Source organism: Penicillium daleae (assembly GCF_028827525.1).
Source record: "Penicillium daleae strain IBT 16125 chromosome Unknown utg000009l_segment0_segment0, whole genome shotgun sequence".
NCBI lineage: Eukaryota > Fungi > Ascomycota > Eurotiomycetes > Eurotiales > Aspergillaceae > Penicillium > Penicillium daleae.
In genome coordinates, this window is record NW_026623157.1 from 2,395,326 (window position 1) to 2,414,377 (window position 19,052).

The following is a 19,052-nucleotide window of genomic DNA, read 5'->3' on the forward strand; positions in this document are numbered from 1 at the left end:
CTGCTCAGGAGATCCGGGATGATTGCAGTCGGTGATTGTCAATTGCCCAGGCGAAATGAGTCGCTTTTAGCTCGGGAAAGAAAGGAAGGGAGAACGAAAAAGCGTAGTGAGAAGGAATGAGAATAAACGAGTGACTCGGGCGCCAACAACGGACGTGGGACCCGCAGGAAAGGAAAGATCAATCGAGGGGCCGCGGTGGCCACGATTGAGGGAGACGAAGAGAAAGGATGGCCAATCGAGAGACGAGGGAAGAAGAGAAGAGGAAGAGACGCTTGTGACTGTGAGGTGTGTAGGTCTGACTTCGGTTGGTCTGGGCGTGGGTTTGGGGGGTTTGGGGGGAGGGACGTGGAGACTGTGAGGTACTGTACTCGGGCAGTGCTGGACGAAGTACCATGTCCAAGAGTACTAAGTTACTAGTGCTGGGCAAATTGGACTGATAAAAAAGGGGGGGGCCGGAACTCTGAGACGAACTGGTCTGGAAGCATCTGAAACGAGGGCCGAGCCTGACGGGGATAAAAGCCGATTAATTACCTCTTTCTATACATAGATTACAGAATTCTTGAGGAAGCATGCCAGCACTGGGAGGATAGGCCAAGCGTATCGCTTTGTTTACACCTTTCTTCGGCCTCACCTTTCCCAACTTTGTCGCGTATCAAAATTCTGAGCCAGAGCTTCGACTCAACTCGGGAGTAACGGCGCTCAGCGTCTAGCCTGATTGGCAGCAAAGGAAGCCTGCAAAGCGAGCGTACCTGTTCTAGTCCTGTCTAAGAGCTGGCTAGTCCCGAGGGGGACCTGGCGTTGTCACAATCCACCACTCAGAGGACCCCTGAATGGACCCATTTGGGCCGATCGCTATCACCCACCCGCCTCGCAAATTTTTCGACTTGTGAAATCAATACACGTACGAGGCCAGTACGGCGTACAGGAGAGAGGGCAATTGGATTATTCCCCCAGGCTCGCCTTGCGTCCTGCAATAACTCTGCAAGAAATGATGTGAGCTATCCGCGCGGGGGTTGGGAGAATGTGAGGGACGGAGGATTTTCGGCTGTACGATGTAGACCATGCGTCAAGCATGATGACGATCTATACACACGACTATGGGCATCGACATTGGTTTCTGCATGATTGGGTGTCGAGAGAACTATGGTATCGCATCGGGTACGGAGAACGGAGTACAAATGGACAGAGAACGGCTGTCGATAGCGTTCCGGCATCAAGCGGGTACACCAAGTTCTTATACTAAGAACCGAGCGCTAAGCACGCAGAACCAAGAAACCACGCTCGCGTGAAGACCCTGGCCCCCGCCTATACGATCAGGATATCCTACGAAATACTCTGCAGAGTTAGTCAAGGTTTGCAAGACCAATAAGTTCATTAGTTCTCCTCTGTGTACAAATATGACGATCATGCAAAAGTAGTTGATGCAGAGTGCTTGGCATCTAATAGCTCTAGCTTTGGTAACATTATTGAGCTGACCTGTCAACTCAGCACCTACAGTCTGTACATGCAGTACCTCCGATCAAGTGCCAAAAGCGTCGACTGGCAACGACTAGAAAGTCAAAGTTTGATGCCTCACTTTCAAGGCCAGACTGTTCACCTCACCTCCAGACAAGAACGGCATCAGATTGTCACATGATCAACGTCATCTGATCCCCAGAAGTCCAAGCAGGCTGCCACGGAAATGTAGAAACTGCAAACCGACTCATCCCAGACGACGTGGACATTTGATTAGAAACTATTTCCACCTCCTGTTTTTGAGGACTGATAAGCTTCTGTCCTGATTTTGGACCTTGACCTGTCCACCATCCTCTCATTCTTGCAGGTGATACATACAGCGCAACCTAACCACCCCTCCCTTCGGAAGCCATGTGCAGCTCCGATATCTTCCTGGCGGTCCTCGCCGTCTTCTTTCCACCCATTGCTGGTAAGTATCTCACACCCCACACTACATTGAAGCCCTTGCACTCGATCCTATCCATCCGCTGCACGACACAGACTATGCAAACAAACTATACAACCAAGACGGCCGATCTAACCGTCTTCCTCTACAGTCTGGATTAAGGCGGGTATCTGCACCGCCGACTCCATCATCAACATCGCCCTCTGCCTGCTGGGCTACATCCCAGGCCTCATCCATGCCTGGTATATCATCATGAAATACCCCGACCCCGACCCCGACTACGACGACGTAGCCTACGAGCCCATCTCGGGCGGCTCCAGCCAGCGCCGTGATCTCGAGAACGGTCGCGTGACGTACTACTATGTCTCACACCAGCCTCTTCAGCACCCCTCCCAGCGACCATCCTACGGCACCGTCAACCAGCAAGGCCAGCAGGGGAATGATCCCTCGAACGCGCCGAAGCCCTCAGATCACTCGCAGCACGGTGCTGGAGCTGGCAGTGGCGAGGGACGGTCTGAGGCCCGACCGCCACCTACCTATGCCGAAGCTGTGAGGGGCGACAACAAGATTCAGTCCCAGGATTAGAGGTGGGCGAGGGGTGTTGCTGGGATGACGACTGCTTGATTCTGTTTTCCGTAACAGATCGCATCTGCTTGGCCTGTATCTCGTAAAAGCTCCGTCCGATTTTGGATGGGGTGGTTTTCTTATGACTTTGACGAAGGATATGTTCTTATAGTTTCATTAACTGTGTTATCAGCACGCAATTCCAGGGTTAGCTTATTTTTCTCGGTCTTTTTTCATCGAGTATTCCTATTACAGCAAGCAGGGTTCATGTTAAGGGCATTGCCCGTAGGTAGAGAGAAACTCCACAGTTGTGTCCACCACGAGCTAGCCTGAACCGCGACTGCTGTCTATTATCCCGTTCGAACCTCTATGTGGTAGATTCTTCGTGGATTTCAGCTCGCGTTAAGGTCCAACCTGTGTCAATGTAGAGTGCAGAGTTCGCGGAAGTCACGCAAAACCGAGATATATATTGCATCTGCGTGGAACTCGACCGCATGGAAGTTCACCTATCCACCCAGGGATCTCCCAAACAGGTACCAACTAATACCATTTATTGATGCATTGAAGATGTTTTCGCAACAAACCTCGAAAATACAAGAATTCGAGCTCAATGTCGAATTGGTAACCTGATGATGGCGGATTCCCACCGCCCCATCTGATAAGCGTCGGACTCCAATCTGCTCCGAGGCAATCCTCTTCCGCCCGTGAAGGAGTGGACTCCAACACCCCAACCGACCACCCCTCTCCTCCAGGTCCTCGGCCCTTACACCGGCCATGCAGTCCATACCATTGCTTCTGCGGCAATCGCTTCGGTCTAGCCGACAACTCACGCACACAGCCGCCCGAACGGTGCAAGCGTCTCATCTCCGCCCAACACCTCCGAGTGCTTTTCCCACGAGGCCGACAGTCCGGAGCTTCTCTGTCTGCCTCCAATGCCAGTTCCGTCAGCTCCCGGGGTCATACTCCCCGCTCCATGAGAAGGATAAGACTGCGGCGGAGGTGCAGAGAATTGTTGAGGCTTCGAGAGAGGGTGTTGCGCCTGATGGCGTGCCCAGCCCAGATGCGGCTGCGGGGAGTCCTCGTGCAAGCTCCACGGAGACCGACGTGGCTCCAACAGGACAGACACAGACGAAACTAGATGATAAAACATTACTGGAAGGGATTGAAGCCGAGCAAGGACAAGCGAAGGCACAGAGTGCAAATGCTCAAGGTGCGCAGAGCGGAGGGTTACCGTCCTACTTGGAGAACCGCCGGTCACAAATGTCGAAGCAATTCACTACGATGATGGATAACTTACAATCCAACATCTTCGTAGCTGGACAGCGTCTCAATGACCTGACTGGCTACTCCGCCATCGAGATCCTCAAGAAGGACATTCAAACCCAAGGTAGGAAAGGACACCCCACTTGTCATACAACATCCTATACACCCACTAACATGGCATCTATTCTCTCTCTATAGAAGCCCGACTCCGCACAGCTCGCGCACACGTCCGCCAAGCCAAGGAAGACTACACAGCTGCAATCAACAACCGCTCCACCTCCCAACGGGAAGTCAATGAACTGCTCCAGCGCAAGCACGCCTGGTCCCCCACAGACCTGGAGCGCTTCACTTTGCTCTACCGCAATGACCATGCCAATGAAGTGGCCGAGACAGAGACACAAGAGGCCCTGTCTCGCGCCGAGCGTGAAGCCGAAGAGGCTGCCGCATCGCTTAACAAGAACATTCTCTCCCGTTACCACGAAGAGCAGGTCTGGTCGGACAAGATCCGCCGGATGAGTACCTGGGGTACATGGGGATTGATGGGAATGAACGTGCTCCTCTTCCTGATTTTCCAGATTGCTGTAGAACCGTGGCGTCGCCGTCGACTCATTAAGGGTTTCGAGGACAAGGTCGTCGAGGCACTGGAAAAGGAGAAGAATCTGAACCGTATTGACGGCGATGTCTCTTCATCAGCAGCAACGGCAATTCTCCCTGAGGTCATCGATTCTACCGTCGAGTCCTCGATTGCTGCTATTGAGTCCCCTGACGCAAAGGCTGCTGAGGAGCCCACTGTTATCCCGGTGGCTCCTACACCTGAAGCTTCTCCCTCCCCCGAACTCATTGTTGAGCAATCTCTCTCGTCTCGCCTTGCTGGTATTCCCTTGTCACCAATCTCTCTTGAATACTGGCGGCAGATGTTTGGTGAGCTCTTCAGTGAGCGGGCCGTTGTTATCTCGCAGCGTGATATTACCGTGGCTGCTATGCAGAGCGCCGCAGCCGGTGCAGCTGTGGTGGGCCTGTTGATTGCTCTCGTGAGACCTCGGTAAAGGTGGTGTCTCGTTCCTGTATATGGCAGACATATGGGATTGAGGGGACTGTTTTCCCCTACTCTTCCATTTGTTCCTGCCAGTTCTTTACATACTCCTTAAGGCCGTTGGCCAATCATGTACAGACGGAGAGATAGATCTAAGTGGGTGATAAGACTCACGTGTACTATAATTGAAATCATTTCTTTTTGTGACTGGCAGATTTTATACCCTCACTGTTGAATGTCATGCTTGGCTACGAAAATAGATAGATCTTATGCAGAAACCAATTCTCAGAAGCACAAAGGAAATTTCATGACTAGGCAATACACGGGGCGATATAGAACACAAGTATGTACTCAAGAAGACCGGCGGGATGAAATCCTGCTCATAGCTGCTTTGGCAGCTTGAGCAAGATTGACATTCCTGTAGGTCAACCTTGGAGACCGAGGACACAAAGGGGGGGGAAAAGAGGCTCATTTTGGTCCATATTATAACACGGTCTCTTAAATCTTGACAAGACACACGGCCGCTCTGTCTAAAAAAAGGAAATAAAGATCACACAAGCACATACACAGACAAGATTCGACCCAGTGCAGTCTTCTTCTTGAAACAATCCATCCTCACCTTTCCCGGTCTAAAGAAACAAGTTTCCCGCAATTGAGCATAGCGGGTTCTTTCGGGTGTCAAACGGAATCAATCACGAGAGAGCGAAGCGGGATGGCTCGTTTAACCGATGACGAGGATCTCTTCCTCGGGGAAGTTGTATTGAGGAACCTCGAGGTTCAGAGGAGCGGGGCCCTTGCGGATACGGCCAGAGATATCGTAGTGGGAGCCGTGGCAGGGGCAGAACCAGCCGCCGTAGTCACCGGCCTCACCGATGGGCACACAACCCAGGTGGGTGCAGACACCCAGCATGACCAGCCACTCAGGGCGCTGGACACGCTCGTCGTCGGACTGGGGGTCACGGAGGGACTCCCACTTGGTCTCGCGGGCCTCGGTGATCTCGTCCTGGGTGCGGTGACGGATGAAGACGGGCTTACCACGCCACTTGATGATGACCTGGAAAAGAGACACCGATGTTAGGGATGATGGCAATTGAAGGCGTGAATGGAGCTCTGAGGAATTGACGTACGTTCTTGCCCTCAGGGATAGCACCGAGAGCGATCTCGACCTTGGCCTGGGCCAGGACGTCGGCGGACGCGGACATGTTCACGAGGAAGTCTGGACGAGAAAGCACGCGGTCAGCATGGGCAGGTTCCAAATTATATCCTTCCCCGAACCCGTTTCCACCGCTCAATTCAGTCTCTCAATGGTGATCTATCCATTTCATCCCTTAAAAAACCACAAAGGTTTTACCTACCCTGGACAGTGGCCTTGGCGCCAACAGCGGTAGCCAGACCCATAGTACCAGCCATGAAGTAGGAGAAGACCTGGTTGGAGCGGGGAGCATTGCTGGACTGGTATTTGCTGAAATTGGGGATCTTCAGGGTCGAGCCACGCTCATTAGCGGAGGCGAAGGGGCTCTCGAACGAGGCCTTCGCATCGGCGACTCCCCTCCGCTGCTGGCAGGAGGTGACGGCGGCGCGGGAGGTGGACAGCTGCTGGCGGGCGCAAGTGCGCAGCAGAGTGCTGGAAGCGGAGGAGAGCGACATGGTGATGCAATTGACCACGGAGTGGGATGTTGACCGCAATTGCGTTGCGTCGAATGGAAGGCGGGTGAGAAGAGGGAGGGAGTGGATGAAGTCGGAAGTCGAAGTTGGAGCCAGAGCTTTCGCTAGCGATCGGAATCACGGGGCCTGTCATTGGCTGGGCGGGTCCCCGGGTGAACTTCATTCTCGAGCAACGATGCTGGTTTCTTTACATTTTGATATTAGATAATTTACAGGTAGACAGTTATACTATTTCAATTGACAGATGGTTGGAAAGTGCAAAATTTTCATTTTTGAATGTGTTTGGGCTCGTTCGGCTCAACTATAAGGTAGTTTCTCAGCCCATGACCGAACCCGATGCGACCATAACCAAGAAAAAGTACCTACCGGGCAAGCAATATGAGCCCGCCAGAAATTCCGTAAAACTCCAATGCAAACGTTAAGAACAGTATATAAGAGACCGTGGCCCTCAAGTCTGAGCCATGTTCCTCTCAATTCAATCCTTCATTTCAATATCAGGGTCATTCCGGGTCGAAGGATCAACCGTTCGGTCGGCAATCAATGCGCTCACGGGGACCACGGGTGTGCGAGGAACTGACGGTGATACGTCAGGTAGAGCAGATTCAACAGAGTTGCCATTGGTGTTGTTGGGCGCAGACCCGGTTCCATTCAAGGTCCGCTGGCCCTTCTCCATCTCAATGTGTTTAGCAGCATCCTGAGCCTTCTTCTCCTTGAACTGCTTATATGTCGTAGTCTTGGGGATCACATCGGCGAGGAATTCGAGGTTGTCGATGTGTGAAACTGCGGTAGCTGTTGCCGTGAATGAGGATTAGCAGGCTGTCCGGTGGACTTCGACCATGCATGACTTATCACCCACCTAGATCCTTGTATTGTACCGTCTTTCGAGGTTTCCGTTCTGATTTTACCACATTGTGTCCCTGCTCGGCGAGATACTGGATGAACATCTCCTATAGGTGATGTTAGTCGGCGCGAAAGGAAGTGTAGTAGAGAGTATTTCGCGCACAGTAGCCATCGCAATCACGAAGGTCGCATTGTTGGAACATTGTACGATATCGTCGTCGAGTTGAATGATCTTCTTGATACGAGAGACTGAGACTTCGTTAGACATTGCTAGCATCATCCTTCATGGGGGTTGGTTGAACGCACTGGGAAGAGCACTCTGTCCGGTGATCTCCTCTGGCTCAGTCACGTTCTTTGGAGACATAGTGAGGGTTGTCGCGCAAAACAAAATCGAGTTGGAGTTTTAGTCAGCTGTAGTGGGCTCTTCTTGTAGTAGGAGCAGGCGTTCTTAGGTTTAATTGTTCAGATCGCGCGAGTGTCGAGGTCAAGAAAGTTAAACGCGTGGGCGCGGCGTTATCTCAGCACGGCTCCGTTATCGATACTTGGCCCAGACACAGCTCTTTGAAACCTCGACCTCCACCTCGTTCCACCGCAGGATTGTTTGCAGTGACGATATCATTGACAGCAGCTGAACACTACCTGAGGAAATCTAATATAACCCTGGCTGCAGTCTGTTTTTGACTTGCGCCCACAGCGCCCTGCGATCCCTTGCCGCGGTGGAAAAGCATCATCGATACAACTCGAATCCGACTATGCTTCCACCGCCTGGGTCGATGCTATGACCTCGACACGCCCCTCCTCGACATTTTCACGGTCGCCGTCGATTGTTGCCGAGCGCCGGGACTTGCGCAGACTATCTGGCCGTTCTCTTTCCTCGTCCGTTGACCCCGAACCTGCCTCCATCAGTCAAGACGCCCAGGCACCCGCGATCACGGACGAGATCAGCGAGATCAAGCGCTATGAAGATTTCACAACCATTGACTGGGTTCAAGATGCGGTCAATGAACAGAATGCTCGACGGGCCAAGCGACGGAGCGGCGGTGGGTTCTGGGACCAAGAAGGTGTCTTTGGCTGGCGACGGAAAGTACGCGAGTCCTATGACGCCGGGCAGGCCTGGCTTGTGGTGACACTAGTCGGTATGGCCATTGGCCTGAACTCGGCTCTCCTAAATATTATCACCGAGTGGTTGTCCGATATCAAGTTGGGACATTGCACGACGGCATTCTACCTGAACGAACAGTTCTGCTGCTGGGGTGCCGAGGGAGGTATGTCGAGCATGCCTCAAATTTTGCATATCATGTAGAAAGCTGACGTGAATATTGGACAGGATGTCCCGAATGGAAGCATTGGACTTCATTTTGGCTAATCAACTACGTGGTTTACTTCTTTTTTGCGGTAAGCTTACTGTCATGTCATTGTCGAGAAGTCCTCGTGCTAAAATATTAATAGGTTTTGCTTTCATTCGTCGCTGCGATTCTCGTAAAAACATTTGCTCCATATGCTGCGGGGTCCGGCATCTCTGAGATCAAATGCATTATTGCTGGTTTCGTCATGAAGGGCTTTTTGGGAGCCTGGACACTTCTCATCAAGTCGATTGCGTTGCCACTAGCCATTGCATCCGGCCTCTCCGTCGGAAAGGAGGGCCCTAGTGTTCATTTTGCCGTGTGTACAGGAAACGTGATCTCACGGTTCTTCGGTAAATACAAGCAGAATGCGTCCAAGACGAGAGAAATTCTGACGGCATCGGCTGCTGCTGGTGTGGCTGTGGCTTTTGGTAGCCCAATTGGAGGTGTGCTATTTTCATTAGAGGTATATTCCGGTACCCTGGTAGCTTAAATGACCTGCATACTGATGGTCAATAGGAAATGGCCAATTATTTCCCCCTCAAAACTCTCTGGCGCAGTTATTTCTGTGCCTTGGTGGCAACCAGTGTCCTTGCGGTACGTTTGTTCTGTTCCTCCTCTGCCTCGAGGGCGCATTGCTAATGTTTGCAGGCCTTGAATCCCTTCAGGACCGGACAATTGGTCATGTTCCAGGTTAAATATGATCGTACATGGCACTTTTTCGAGCTAATCTTCTTTGCATTCATTGGTGTCTTTGGTGGATTATATGGCGCGTTCGTGATGAAGTGGAATCTGCGAGTCGCAGCTTTCCGCAAGAAATACCTTTCTCAATGGCCTATCACGGAGTCTGTGGTTCTTGCTGCTCTCACAGCCATCCTATGCTATCCGAACATGTTCTTGAAGATCAACATGACTGAGATGATGGAAATCTTGTTCCACGAATGTGCAGGTGGCCATGATTATAATGGAATTTGCGAGTACGCACCATCTCCCCTCGCCAATCCCATACTATGTGACTGACATTTCTACTGTACAGTACTAAAAACCGCTGGTCGACTGTCCTGTCCTTGGCCATTGCTACGATTCTGCGCACCGGACTGGTGATTATCTCCTATGGCTGCAAAGTACCCGCTGGTATCTTTGTACCGTCCATGGCTATTGGGGCATCATTCGGTCGCATGGTTGGGATCATGGTGCAGGCACTTCATGAATCCTTCCCAAATTCGGCATTTTTTGCCTCGTGCGATCCGGATGTGCCTTGCATCACACCTGGTACATACGCCTTCCTGGGTGCCGGTGCAGCGCTTAGTGGAATTATGCACCTCACAATCTCCGTCACGGTCATCATGTTTGAGCTGACAGGTGCCTTGACATACATCTTGCCGACCATGGTAAGTCAGTCCGCAATGAAAAGTTTAAGCAAACACGATAACTGATACTTGGCGTCTCCTCAGATTGTGGTCGGTGTCACAAAAGCCGTTGGAGACCGATTTGGAAACGGCGGTATCGCCGATCGAATGATTTGGTTCAATGGTTTCCCATTCCTGGACAACAAGGAAGACCATGTCTTCAATGTCCCTGTCTCGCATGCAATGACGACAGGCCCACTCACATTGCCGGCTTCTGACTTCCCCGTGCGCGAAGCGGAACACCTGCTAAGCGACAACAAGTTCCAGGGCTTCCCAATTGTGGAAGACCGCAGTACCAAGACTCTTGTTGGCTACATCGGGCGCACCGAGCTGCGGTATGCCATCGACCGTGCCCGCAGCCAGGGTCTGGTGTCACCACGAGCACGATGTGTGTTCACTCAAGAAGCTGCCGAGGCAACTGTCGCACAGCGCGCTTCTGGTTCACAGTATCTACAAGCGCCAGACACGTTTGACGCAATCCAGGCGAGTGTAGGCGCTGGTGTTGTTGATTTCTCGCGGTACGTTGACCACACGCCGTTGACAGTACACCCGCGTCTTCCTCTCGAGACTGTCATGGAAATCTTCAAGAAGATGGGACCTCGAGTCATTCTCGTCGAGCACCGTGGCCGTCTGACGGGTTTGGTTACAGTCAAGGACTGCTTGAAGTATCAGTTCAAGGTGGAAGCCGAAGAGCATGCACTGGCCGCGACGAGCGCATCCGATTTCGCCTCCGCTCCGCTAGGTGGCCACTTGAGTACTCCTGCCCCGGAGACGTTGGAGGACCGGCTATGGCGGCTTATTCTTACGGTTGCTGGGTTCGTTAGTGGGTCGATCCGGGCTCGTGGACCAGTGCGTCTGCAGGACCGGAACCGACCTGGGAGGCCATCGGAGCCCGAGGATATCTTGGATGGCACTGAGGATGACGCGTTCGTGGAATTGGAAGAGAGAGAAGACCGGCCTCGTGGTCGTTAGAGCTGTAACAAACATGTCATAGGGATAGGATGATAGAGGTGTTTGGTTATGTACATTGTCTTGCTTGATTTATATGCTGTTCCAGCCAGCATACCGATCTGTGTGCATATTTACTATCTGCATTGCCTTGAGCTTCAAGGAGAACAGACGTAGATATCGTTTGTCTATCCAGGACCTGACCTGAGGCTGAGAGCATCTGCCCGTCCACGGATCACCAGGGATCTCACGTCACACGAGATAAGGTTCCACGTAACACGGAATCTTCCCTCGGCCATCAAACCGTTAAAACCTCGATATAACCATCTACATACCAATAGTTCCCTATATCGAGCTCGAATACATATCCAAAACGCATCTACGCCCCCTCTCTCATCCCGACCAAGATACACCCGGCGCCCATCATCGCAGCCCCAAGCCACCACAGCCCACCCACCTTCTCCTGGAAGATAACCATCCCCAACAACGCGGTCATCAAGAAATTGGCCGAGGTATTTGTGATAGAGACCTTTGTCGTGGAGGGGCCGGCTGTCAGGGCGCGAGTGAAAAGGGCCCACATGATGATGTTGCAGAGAACATTGAGGCCGAGGCAGAGCTATTAGACATAGAATTAGTATATATTGTGATTGGGTATGGGATTATATCGAGACAGGCTATGGTTGTATGGTAGGTAGGAAGGGGCAAGGAAAGACGGAGGAAACACGTACACCGCGAACCAGGAGTTCTAGGAAATCGGAGGACTCGAGACCGAATAGGTGGGCGATGGATTGGGCGAATGCGGTGGTGTGTGTATCCGTTGTGCTGGTAGGTATACGTTAGTATCAATGGCTATAGAGAGGTAATGCTTTTGCAATGAATTGTCATTGATAGCTTACAGCTTTGCGAAGAGGCCGTTCAGGGCGGCGAATGCGCCACTAGCCACTGCGATGAGAATCCATGAGGTACCCTTTGAAGGTTGCGTTTGTGTGTTGGAGGAAGACATCGCAGAGCTCTTATATACAAGACGATCGTATCACGGCTGTACAGTTGGACAGAAAATAGAGATCAAGTCAAGAATTCCGATTTCCCCCTCGGCTGGAGAAGGGCGAAGGCGAGTGCCAAGCCTGATAAGATAGTGGATCGACATTATATGGGGGAGTATGTATGAGACCTTCCGATATTCAAACAACTCGTTCGCTAACTCTTATAAGATCTATAGATTGCTTTTCATGGAGAGAGTCTCTGTAACCGCCATTTAGCATCCTCATTCTCACCCTCAACTCGAACATAGCGGAACCGATCGTGCAATCGACTTCGCCGGCCCTGCCAGAACTCAACCGACTCTGGCACCAGTCGAACACCACCCCAGAAAGGAGGAAGAGGAATTTCCTCGATACCCGCAAATCGCTCTTCAACCTCCCGGACACGTTGCTCAAGCAATGCCCGTCCATCATCGATATCCGTCAGGTCAATATCGGCGGGGACATCAGCACCCAAGGATCCCGCAGAAGCTTGTAGCTTAGCCACGCTCTGGCGCCGCTGGCGCTCAGCCAACCGAGCTGGTTCAGCAGACCAGAGTACACGGCTCTGCCAGCTAGCCCACGCTCCGATTTGACTGCCACGCTCCCGCGTGCGCCAGTACAACTCACTCTCCTCCCGACGAAGCGGCTCCAGCATACCCTCCACGCGAACCTGCCGCTCCGTACTCGCCCAAGTGAACGTCAATGCACCCCATTTATTGCCCACGTCGGACCCCTGCTGTGTCTCATTGCCAGGCTCGGGAATTGTGTCTGGCGTGTCTTGGCCGTCCGTTACCGCCTGTCGACCGAATACCTGCCCGCCCTTTCCCTCCCGGCTCCCCCAGTTACTATACACGACCCACCCGCGCTCATCAAGCTCTTTGAGGTATACCGTCCGCGCACTGACCCGACCAGATGGGAGCTCAGCCGTAGCGAGCGTACAAGTCTCGGGCGCCGAGCTCGCCAGCAACCGCGGGTCACGGAACCAGGTGTGAAATTGGTGGAGCGGATTTGTGCCGTGCAGCTGTGATACCGTGAGGGGCGGGTTAGTCACGAATTGGTGTGCTCGTGCCGCATGGGATAGGATCTGGCTTTCGGTCGTGGAGCTGGGAGTCGAGGTTTCGGAGCGGAGAGCTTCGGCTTGGACGAGGCGGGATGGGATAGGGGCAGGTGTTTGTGTTGGGGGAGTAGTGCTGCTTGGAGTCTCGGCTCCAGCTTCAATGTCTCCGGGGGCGACTGGTAAGTGGAATTGGAGTTAGCTTGTAGCTCTGTGTGCTTCGTAGCAGTGGATGAAGTTCCCCGCGGAGGAGCGTGTTGCCAGCGGATGTGCGTCATTGAGAGCGGGCGCGTGGATATATCAGACGTACAGATGAGCTTTTTGGACGATGCGCAGTGGCATTCGATCCCGCTTCGTTATGAGACATGTCTGGCCTGCGTGCGCACGAGAGCGTTGCCGAGAAACGGAGGTGGGGTGGGTTGAAAGTGGTTCGGAAGCTGATGCAGAGAAATGAGTCAAGGGTGACGGGTGCAGCAGGCCCAGAAATGCGGGTGAACATTAAAGAGAATGGCGCAACAATGCAACTAGAGAATTGAGAGTTTCGGAACTGGGAACGGACGGGAGACTTGACGAGCCATGGAAAGGTAGCTCGTAATAAGGTAGGCGTGCATGCGCTGGGTGGCATTCTCTAGATCCAAGATCGTACCGCGGATTCTTCCGGGACGTCATACCATGTCAGACCAGTTATCCACGAAGATTAACACTTTTACCTCATTTTACCTGTTGATACATAAATCTACTGTATCTGTCACTCTTAAATTAGATGATATACGCCGATGTTCTTTAGCACTTCCAAGTTGTCTCATCACCCTACCATACTCGTTCGGAGGGATTGCGTAATATCTTTCGCGCACTATTTAGGAAAAACAAGCTCCAGCACGGGAAATTTGCTGGTTTACTAGACCAGAGGCATCCTCGAAAACTCAATAAGTTCAATGATTGCCTCATGTTGCCTTAAATCTCTTGTCTTCGTTGCATCTTCTTTCGGTAAAGGCCCTCTTCATTCCGTTTACAGTCACCAAGCTATGTAGTAAACTTCAAAACTTCTCCGGCATACAGAGAAGGTAAACAAGAAGCGAATTGATCATGAATTCCGAGATAAATCGAATAATTTCTGACTATACAGATCCCATCAGACTGCCTGGTGTAAGACTGACCGACAGCCAGATAACAGATAGATGGGTGGACATGTCTGGATCGAGGATGAAGATAGCACTATTCCAGCATGGCCCTCTATTTGACCAATCAATCGAGCATTGACTATATTGGCTTGTTTGTTTGTTTTATTCAAAGCCAAGGTTTCTTGCTCGGCAAATGATGCGGGGAGAGCATGTTGGGCTGTAGCATGATGATATCATAGCTCTCGGCAAGGGGTCATCACCATCTTTAAGGGATAGAGGCGTCACATATCATATTCCAACAGAAAGAAATGAGTCTTCTTCAAAGACATGCAGAAGCTACAGACATGTTTAGCAGAGAATTCTAAGGTAGACAGCGCGAAGACTTACTGCTTAGAAGCGATGTTTAGAAAAGATCCCCCTCTTAGACGACTGTTTAGGGGCGAGGCGAGATGCGAATGATCTCGACTCTCCATTTTCACTCGATTCCGATGAAGAGCTCACCATTGTCTTCTCATTCTCTTGTAAGAGTGCTTTCCTCAAGGGTTTGAATGTCTTCCCTGAGCTTGGAGGTGGAGGCGGGAACGCGAGATGCATGTCGAGATAGTGGAGACTGGTAAGAAGAGGCCGTATGGAGGCCTGCGTTGAAATCTAGCTATAGATCGGGGGAAATGGCTCAAATGAGCATGCCATTCCTGTATTATTTATATTCTTTAATGGTCCGATGACAGTCACGGCGCGGATGAAAGTGGCGAGCTCCTGGGCCAATGAGCGGGACATGTAAGTATAGTTTTCCCTTATCACATTCCGATGTAACTTTTCAACTAAGATACCTATCAGCTTCTGGCTATCGCAACCCTCGCTGGCTCCTTCCATCGACCACCCCCGCACGTAGCCTGAAGGTTTAGATAACCATGATAAGGTCATGACGGTTCAACCACAGGTTACATAGTTCTTAATGTATACAAATCATTGCCTTAATTCCTTCAGGCCTGACACAAGTCCACTGTACCTACACTTGATTGGATTTGACCCTCTAGTTTACTCCAGATACTCGGGACTTACCAAAAAGATTCCTTCAGATGGGGTGGAGCGCCGGGAATGAACCTCGTAGTGGCTTAACATGAAACTGCCGGTTTGTTTCTATATGGTAAGGATATCAAGCTACATCCAACTGTTCAACAACGAATCCTCACCAAAAAGTCCAAAGCGAAAAAAACCTTCAGCCTCTGTGAATCGAACCCTCGACCTGCTCGTCACCATACAAACAATTTCGCGACACTCGGTGATGCTCAAATACTTCACCGCGATGCTTACACCCAACAAATACCGCAATGACACAATCACCACAGTCATTAAAAGGCTTCAAAAGGAGAATATGATACTGAGCCAAGTCTAAGGATTATTTTGATATAAGGAACATGTTGAGAATATACAAAAATAGGACCGCGGCGGTGGTATCTATGTCCTGGCAGCATAAAAAAGAAGTAACCCTCCACCTTAGAGGACCCCATTCGTTTCCCCGGGGATTTACCGACGCCTCATGGAGGTCGAACCCCGATGAGACATCCAGTGGTGATACCACTAGGCTATTAGGGGGGAAGGTTACTGGGAGGGACTGGAACTGGGTTATAACCTCTAGAATGTTTGCATTCAAGCTATATCGCCGTCTACATCCTGCAGGCTCGTTTTGCACAACCGCAGCACTCTCTAAGCCTGTCCCTCACAGTTCGTCCTTGGCGACACCAGAACTTATCTTGAAATCCGGAGACTTCTTCTTCACCATCGCCGCCAGAATATCAATGATCAAATCCGCTGCCGCAACCGAAGTCGTCTCTGCTACCGAGTCATATGGAGGGCTGACCTCCACCACGTCCGCTCCAACCAAGTTCAGCCCCTCTAATCCTTCGATATATCGCTTGAGCTCACGGGTCGTCCAACCGCCAGATTCCGGAGTTCCTGTAGCCGGCGCGATACTCGGATCCAGCACTACAATGAACCTGTTAGTGCCCCCCAGCTTCCTTGCTGTCATGGCAGAGCAAAACATACCGTCAATGTCAATCGACAGATACACCGGGTTCTTTCCAACGACGTCCAAAGTCTTCTTCACAATACCCTTGACACCAATATCATCAATCTCCCGGGCCTCAATCCGATGAAACCCAACGACATCATTATCAATCTCATAATCCTTCGGGCCGAACAACTTAGTCCGCAGTCCACCATGAACACTAGCCCCCTTATTGATGCACCCCTCCCGACTTGCATGCCAAAAGAAAGTTCCATGCGTAATTGCAGACTGCTCCGACGCAATACCCGTGTAACCCTCATACGGGTCCCAAGTATCCAGATGAGAATCCAAGTGGATGACGGAAATCGGCCCGTACACACTTTTCAACGAACGCAGGATCGGCAGGACAATTGAGTGATCACCGCCCAAGCTGATAATGCGCGGATGAGGCCATGCATCCTGCGCGGCCTTGGACATATTGCTCGAATGGTGCAGGACTTGTCGATATCCCTGCTCCATTTGCTTGAAAGCATGGGCGGCATCGAACGGGGTGATTGGGATGTCGCCACAGTCCACAATGCTTAACCCTTCATCGAAGGGATCCACGCCCCAGACTGTGTTATAGCTGCGACCTTTTTTCTCCCGCGAAGAGCCGGCGCGGATTCCACGGGGCCCGAATCGAGCGCCGGGTCGGTAGGATGTGCTGGTATCATAGGGGAAACCGAGAATGGCAATGTCGATGGGCTGTTTGAATAGTGTCAGTTTTTTGTTCTTTTTTCTTGGAAGAATGCAGTATACGCACGTTGTTGTGATCGGCAGCTAGACATCGCTGCCATTCGAGATGAGCAAATGTCACTGGCTGTGAGAAGGGGAGGTCCTTGTCGAGATCTATGAGATCATTAGCTTTCTTTGAATGAGGTCGAAAACAAGCTTCGGAACTATACCTTCAATCGGGTGCTCGTAACCCTCTCCAAGATTCAGAGCGGAGGCAGCCTGGAGAGCGGACAAAAGGCAAAGAGATGTAAACTTCATTTTCAACTCAACGCAATCGTAGCTATTTTTTTTGTCTGCCTTTCCATATATTATTGCATGTTTTCGCATGTCTTTATACCCATCGAATACTCCAAGAAACCCCGCTCCGCAAAGCGGCTCTCTCGCTGGCTCCTGCCACCCCACGAGAACAGCCAGACCCGCCCCACAGGCGATCACCCCCAGAGGCCAGAGGTCCAGATATCTCGATTCTGTACATCGTCATCCTATTTATTACCTAAACACCATTCCAATCGAGCATAAAATGGCCTAGTCCCAAATAGGGCATTGAGCGGCGAGTCTGTCAATCCTAGGATCTTCGAATTGAGGCTGCAGCTGCCCGAGTATACCGACAATGTACTAGTCCCAAAGAGGGTATCTCGGTGCGACATTTGTCGGGCGTGCAGGCGTGGCTGTTCTGAAGTGGGCACTTGAATGCGAATTGCACGAGACGGACCCTCTTCGTACAACACAAAGGTGTTCCATGTGATACAAGAATAGATTCTTGAAGCAATTTAGAGTATAAAGTGCGATGATGCGGGCCCCGCAGTGACGCGAGTCCACTTGTAGTGCTGTCTTCTTCTAGTATGCTGGAGAGGCATCGGCTGGGACGGAAAAGCTAATTTCTCAACGGTCGTTACAGTTCTTATATATTCGCTCCAATACAAATCTGATTAAGGTTCTTACATTCATATTTTACGTCAAAGTCGATGCTGTCCAAAGAATCCAAGATACGATGGATCGTCGTGGCGGTGAAAGTTCGCCCAAGGTACCCTTTCCCTTCAATCCTGCATTTTTGAGTCTTGCTTCTTTTTACCTAAACAGATATTGTCTCTATATCTCATATATGAGGAGGCCCTGGTCTTGACATTTCAAATGTCAAGTTCACATCCGAGACATCTTTACTTACGGCCCGGGGATGATATCTGTACAGGAGATTCCGATGCCCGATGACGATCTGCTAATCCAGGATGCTATCGACAGAGGTAGTAATGTGCCAACCATTCATTGTCACCAAACCTGATGGTTACCGTACCCGCAGAGCATTCCACGCCTTACTCCTACTCAATAGGCTGACGAAACTAACAGCAGCACAGCACTCGGGCACAATCGAAGCAGCCCATGCCAGAAAGCTCTGTCAAGACAACTCTACCGCAATAAAGGAAGCCTCTATGCAAAATCAGGGTTTACCCCTACAAACAAGGTGTTACAAGAATCAAGATTCTGGAATACGCGCCTTGTGCTGGATACCACCCCGGCTGAATGAATCTGGGTCACATCTCCTGAGACACTCTGGCTCTGGTACTGCCGCTGCTATGGTGCACTAACGGAATCGAGTCGCTTATATTCGATAGAGAGATTCTCCAGGTATCCATAGCCTCAGATATAACATCAGATGTGCATAGTGCGAGTGCCGTGGTCCGCTTGCTCGAAGTCCTGCTTCGACAGCGAAACCTATGTATGGCCAGCCGACAGCTAACAACCCGTTACAAGCAGTGAGTATAGGGATGATCTCTTCCTGAAAGTCTATCTCTAAATTCGACTCCTGGACTCATGCTCGCTCTCCAAACATCATCAGGATCCTGTGGCTTCTGGAGGGGTTTCTCCGATCTTCCGGATCAGTTTGCGTACCAAGATCCCCCACAGTGGACCCAGTGGATTGTACAGGGTCGTGTTTTTTGGCTATGCTTTATGCTCCAAATTATAGGAGTCCCCCAGCTGTGAAGACCTTTCAACGAACCGATCGGGAAGCAACCAACAGGTCTGGATCCTTCCATCAGTGGCTCGCCAAGCCCAGGAATGAAGCGTCCCCTTTGTCGCTTCCCATCACATCGTGAGGGCGCAAGATCGTC

The 19,052-nt window shown here is 51.3% G+C and overlaps 7 protein-coding genes across 7 annotated transcripts; 3 read left to right on the forward strand and 4 right to left on the reverse strand.

The window, feature by feature from the left end:
* Positions 1-1,866: 1,866 nt before the first annotated feature.
* Positions 1,867-2,485, forward strand: N7458_012014 (putative stress response RCI peptide; the record flags this gene model as incomplete). Its single annotated transcript, XM_056915396.1, has 2 exons — positions 1,867-1,924; positions 2,052-2,485. 2 exons carry the CDS (start codon positions 1,867-1,869, stop codon positions 2,483-2,485), a joined length of 492 nt encoding a protein of 163 aa, XP_056760150.1.
* A 753-nt stretch (positions 2,486-3,238) lies between these two features.
* she9 (putative mitochondrion biogenesis protein (She9)) lies at positions 3,239-4,773 on the forward strand (the record flags this gene model as incomplete). The annotated part of the gene is made up of 2 exons (XM_056915397.1): positions 3,239-3,851; positions 3,926-4,773. 2 exons carry the CDS (start codon positions 3,239-3,241, stop codon positions 4,771-4,773), a joined length of 1,461 nt encoding a protein of 486 aa, XP_056760151.1.
* A 708-nt stretch (positions 4,774-5,481) lies between these two features.
* Positions 5,482-6,407, reverse strand: rip1 (ubiquinol--cytochrome-c reductase catalytic subunit RIP1; the record flags this gene model as incomplete). Its single annotated transcript, XM_056915398.1, has 3 exons — positions 5,482-5,814; positions 5,888-5,976; positions 6,116-6,407. 3 exons carry the CDS (start codon positions 6,405-6,407, stop codon positions 5,482-5,484), a joined length of 714 nt encoding a protein of 237 aa, XP_056760152.1.
* A 493-nt stretch (positions 6,408-6,900) lies between these two features.
* N7458_012017 (histone-fold domain-containing protein) lies at positions 6,901-7,629 on the reverse strand (the record flags this gene model as incomplete). Its single annotated transcript, XM_056915399.1, has 4 exons — positions 6,901-7,214; positions 7,282-7,372; positions 7,429-7,514; positions 7,572-7,629. The coding sequence occupies 4 exons, from the start codon at positions 7,627-7,629 to the stop codon at positions 6,901-6,903; spliced, it is 549 nt and encodes a 182-aa protein (XP_056760153.1).
* Positions 7,630-8,043: 414 nt separating this feature from the next.
* On the forward strand, positions 8,044-10,989 carry N7458_012018 (chloride channel protein; the record flags this gene model as incomplete). The annotated part of the gene is made up of 7 exons (XM_056915400.1): positions 8,044-8,530; positions 8,593-8,660; positions 8,715-9,074; positions 9,128-9,205; positions 9,260-9,585; positions 9,645-9,999; positions 10,063-10,989. 7 exons carry the CDS (start codon positions 8,044-8,046, stop codon positions 10,987-10,989), a joined length of 2,601 nt encoding a protein of 866 aa, XP_056760154.1.
* A 355-nt stretch (positions 10,990-11,344) lies between these two features.
* Positions 11,345-13,408, reverse strand: N7458_012019 (pyridoxamine-phosphate oxidase PDX3; the record flags this gene model as incomplete). Its single annotated transcript, XM_056915401.1, has 5 exons — positions 11,345-11,581; positions 11,694-11,787; positions 11,862-11,975; positions 12,215-13,220; positions 13,348-13,408. 5 exons carry the CDS (start codon positions 13,406-13,408, stop codon positions 11,345-11,347), a joined length of 1,512 nt encoding a protein of 503 aa, XP_056760155.1.
* A 2,474-nt stretch (positions 13,409-15,882) lies between these two features.
* Positions 15,883-17,202, reverse strand: N7458_012020 (agmatinase; the record flags this gene model as incomplete). The annotated part of the gene is made up of 4 exons (XM_056915402.1): positions 15,883-16,148; positions 16,209-16,914; positions 16,973-17,058; positions 17,115-17,202. The coding sequence occupies 4 exons, from the start codon at positions 17,200-17,202 to the stop codon at positions 15,883-15,885; spliced, it is 1,146 nt and encodes a 381-aa protein (XP_056760156.1).
* Between the last annotated feature and the right edge of the window lie 1,850 nt (positions 17,203-19,052).